We start from the raw sequence: 4,245 nt of genomic DNA on the forward strand, positions 1-4,245 counted from the left end.
AGCATTAAAATGAAACACTACTGTAACTATATATATATATATATATAATATGTTAGATATATTATATTATCTATATAGATATATTAGTGGTGTTTCATTTTAATCCTAGAAATGTAGATTTGGCGTTACTTTTTTTTAACTGAAAATTGGGACTTTTCAAAATCAGAGCAACCCAGGACACACCCACGATGCGGGGGGCAGTTACGCGCTGCAAAGGACAGGGCAGGCCTTGAGGTGACATCACGTGACCCTACACTGAAGAGGGGCCCAGGGGTGGGGCCCGCCAAGTGGAGGGGAGCGTCCACTCCCTGGAACTGCGGCCCTCTGTACGTATCTGGTTGCCATGGGAGGCAGAGTATCAGTCGGAGCCCCTCCCTCCGGGACGAGCTGCCATTGGCTGGCGGGAGCCGCCTGGCGCTCTCGCGAGAGCAGGAAGCGGGCGGCTCTCTTCTGCCTGCCTGCTTGTCTGCCTGCCTCGCGGAGCTCTATGGTGACGGCGGCTCGGCACGGCGGTGAGCGAGGGCCCGAGCCCGCACCGCCCCTCCTCCCGGCGGTGGGGGCGGGGCCTGTGCAACGGTCCCCGCGGGGGGACCTCAGGGCTCTCTGTGAGGTTGGCGGGTTCCACGGCCCACGCGTCTCCCTGGCGCCGCGCCCCTCCCCCCTCATAGGGCTGCGCCCTCAGCCTGCCCCCCCACCCCGCCCCCGTGGCGCCCGGGCTAGGGAGGTGGGTGGGCGTTTTCGTGGTGTCCTTGTTGCTGTGCTCGTGCAGCCGTCTGAAAACGAAGAGCTGCCATGTCCCGGGTCAGACCACAGCTGCGTCTGGTCTTGGCTTGTCCCAGGACGTCCCATGCAGCCTCCTCCTGGCCTGAGCCAAGCCTGAGCGGGAGGGTGCCAGGGACTGCAGGTCTGCGCCCCTGCCCTTTGTCGGCCTCTGGGCAGCGTCTGCTGACACTTCAGACTGATTTGCAGGTGCTGTGCTTGGTGCCCCACTCCTGCAGTCATCTTAACCTGCCATCCTCCCTGTTTTGTCCTTTACAGCTTTCTGTTCACTTGGCACATATCCAGTAGCCACCTCTGTTAATGGGAGAGGGAGGGTGTTAACTTTTGCCCTATTTGCCTTATATTTGTCCAATAGGCCTGTGCTACACAGGGGCGAGAGTGGACGCAGAAAAGATGAGTGAATGGATCTGACCAGGGTTATCTTTTTGTACTGTCCCTCTCTGGCTTGCAGCCTCTAGCACTTGGGTCCAGAAGTTGATTCAGTGCGTCCCTAATCCCTGTACTCTCTACCTACCCTTTCCTCCAATAATTGGTCCAGGCCTCTTTTGAATCGGACTAAACTGTCAGCTTCCAGCACATCTGGTAATGAATACCACACTTTAATTTCACACTTCCTTTTGTTTGTTTTGAACTTTCCCTCCTAGTTTCATTTTGTGACCCCCCCAGATCTTACTTTGCCCATGGGGCTAAATGTATTGCATGATTGCCTAGTGAATTGTGTAATACGTGGCAAGGAGGCTTAGGGTGTTACCATAATGCAATGTGTACTGTGCACTGGGATTCAGAAACTAACTTGTCACACTTGTAGAACAGGATGAAAAGTCTCTAGATCGGACCAGAAATTCATTGCTATTACGGCTAGGCTGACACATTAAAATGTCTGTCTGTAGCTAGGGTATTGGAAACTGCAGAGAGGATCAGCTCTTTTTCAGACCAGAAAATTAGTCAAGAGTAATTACACTTGAAATGTATGCCTGTTTGCAGTCATGCATTTTGTGGTGCAGTACTCTACAGGGCAGTAATAGAATCCAGCTACCGTACACATGCTATGAAAAACGCCTTGGAATTGAAGTAATGTACAGGTATTCTACTCCTTACTTAACCTCCTCCCAGTTAAGTGGGCATTATGATGTCGCTGATCTGTTAGAGAACATGCTCATTTAAAGTCATGCAGTTAACTTTTCACAAACTTAATAGCAATATACAAATTTCACAATGCCCTTCCACTGGTAATAATTCTGAATAACATCAGTAAGAGACACTTCACTTAAGTTTTACTTGGACTGATATTTTGAAATGAGGTTATTTTTCAGGAAAATGGTCTGATCTTTTTCTACAATTAGAACATCCTGAACCTGAATTATTATGTTTTGTGTTAACAGGATATTTACACACGATGTGAAAATTTGTTTAATGTCAAACTTTGGAGTTATGGCAGCACATTGGATGAGAATGCTGGTGATGCTTCTAGCAGCTCAGGCGTTGCTTATGGTAAATAGTTTTGAGGATGAAGATGTTCCTGCAGAATGGATTCTTCTTCATGTCGTTCAAGGGCAGATTGGAGCTGGAAATTACAGTTACTTGAGACTGAATCATGAGGGGAAGATAGTGCTTCAGATGCAGAGTTTAAAAGGTGATGCAGATTTGTATGTATCTGATATGACTCTTCACCCCAGCTTTGACGAGTATGAGTTACAATCTGTAACTTGTGGCCAAGATGTTGTTCACATACCAGCACACTTCCATCGCCCAGTGGGAATAGGAATTTATGGTCACCCCTCTCATCAGGAGAGTGAGTTTGAAATGAAAGTATATTATGATCGAACAGTTGTACAATATCCGTTTGGTGAGGCTTCCTACAACCCAGAGGAGATGGAGGCAAGCCAGAAACAGTCGCATTCAGCAGAGGATGAAACTCAGGATGAAGAATCTGTTTTTTGGACTATATTTATTGGAATCTTGAAGCTAATACTTGAAATTCTTTTTTAAAATAACCAACTGGACATACACACTGGACTAGTGCACTTACAACCTGTGAAATTGAACATGAATAATTTGCTGTGAGCATTGGTACTTCTTTTTGTAAAGTTTCCTGAAAAGGTATTTGGGTTAACCTTTCTATGCTGGAGAGGGGAAAAGAAAAGCCATATCTAACTTTCTATCGTAAATCCTACCATACATAAAATGAACAGCAAGCACAGTATTCATAGTTTTCTTTATAGATCAGGGTTGAACAATGAATGTACAAAGGGAGCGTCATAAAAATTCTCCATTACTTTGAATAGGTGCTTAAGAAAAAAATGGACTTTGATAATTCAATGTATTTTCTATTAAAATTACTATTTTATATGAAGAAAAGTTGTAAAATTTGAGAAGCTGCAGTTCTAACATCCCCTCCCAATTTAAAATAAAGAACTAATTTTCCAATCTGTCTGCACTGTGAACAAATCTTTGAGCAATGGCACTTTAAAAGTTGGAACTTGGAAGGAGTGTAACAAACCAGGTGAAGTAGCAGATCAAGATTTTCAGAAGTGACTAGAGTTTTTTGGGGTGCCCAGTCTGAACCAGCTTTTGAAGAGTCTGACTTTTTCAGGTGGCAGGTGATTTGATTAACACTTCAGCAGACTGCTTCACAGCATCAGCATCAGAATGAGTATTTAAACTAAGGATCCTAAAATTAACTGCTCTGGAGAATCCTGACCTGAATAAAGTTCATGTTCATCCTTTCCTTCCTCTAGTGTAGGGAGCTTGACTTTTATATTCCAGTGAAGGAGTACGATGGAAGCAGCACTTCAACTGTTTTTCTGTGTTGTATGTAAATGGCATTGTCATCTAAAAACAATTGAGCCTGTATTTGTAGCATAAGCTTGGAAAGGGGTCTACACAGAGAGGAACCCTTTCAGGAGCGTTTACTAACCATGAACGTATTGCCACTTCCATAGTCTCACTCTATATGGTCATTTGTACATCTCTGGCTTAACCATTCACTGACTCCTGGGGGAGTGAACAACTGGAACAACTGTTTTTTCCAGCTGGGACTTAATGCTCCTAAAGCAGACTGGCTTTTTCCTACAATGCACTAAAAGACTTCAAGATAGTCTTAACTTTGAAATCATGTTTTGGTGTTTTTTTTAGTTAGAGGACAATTGAATATCAAACAGTAATCTGAATAGTATTTTTTATCTGAATGGTCTTTTTTGATCTTTTAAGTTTTACTTGTTTTGCTTTATTGGAATAAAATTGATTGCTGTACAAATAGCTTAAGTGCTGTATAGCATTCTCTTTAGGTAGAAGTTACTGCTATTCAGAACTTCTTCAGAATCTGTTAAGTGTTGCTATAAGCTTGTTTATACAGTAGATTATGCAATTACTCAGACTTTCCTTGAAAGTGTTCCATTTTCAATGGAAATGTGAGGTTTCCTTTTAAACAGCTATGACAGAACATTGCCAATAACCTTACTATTA

General features: G+C 43.8%; 1 protein-coding gene across 4 annotated transcripts; it reads left to right on the forward strand.

Annotated features, from left to right (window-relative positions):
- Nucleotides 1-412: 412 nt before the first annotated feature.
- C1H6orf120 (chromosome 1 C6orf120 homolog) lies at nt 413-3,945 on the forward strand. Of its 4 annotated transcripts, none has more exons than XM_090043460.1 (2): nt 413-512; nt 2,163-3,926. In XM_090043460.1, exon 2 carries the CDS (start codon nt 2,194-2,196, stop codon nt 2,767-2,769), a length of 576 nt encoding a protein of 191 aa, XP_089899586.1. In that variant the 5' UTR covers nt 413-512; nt 2,163-2,193; the 3' UTR covers nt 2,770-3,926. The 4 variants fall into 4 exon arrangements, with proteins under 4 accessions (XP_089899586.1, XP_089899616.1, XP_089899605.1 ...); XM_090043490.1 differs by lacking the exon at nt 413-512 and adding an exon at nt 589-610 and having other exon boundaries at nt 2,163-3,945; XM_090043479.1 differs by lacking the exon at nt 413-512 and adding an exon at nt 631-969 and having other exon boundaries at nt 2,163-3,942.
- The last annotated feature ends 300 nt before the right edge of the window (nt 3,946-4,245 follow it).

Source organism: Crocodylus siamensis, chromosome 1 (genome assembly GCF_052110815.1).
Source record: "Crocodylus siamensis isolate JL-2025a chromosome 1, ASM5211081v1, whole genome shotgun sequence".
Lineage (NCBI taxonomy): Eukaryota > Metazoa > Chordata > Crocodylia > Crocodylidae > Crocodylus > Crocodylus siamensis.

Bases quoted from the DNA above. Each gene is read 5' to 3' on its own strand.
- C1H6orf120 (XM_090043460.1), top strand. From the start codon at position 2,194: ATGTCAAACTTTGGAGTTATGGCAGCACATTGGATGAGAATGCTGGTG.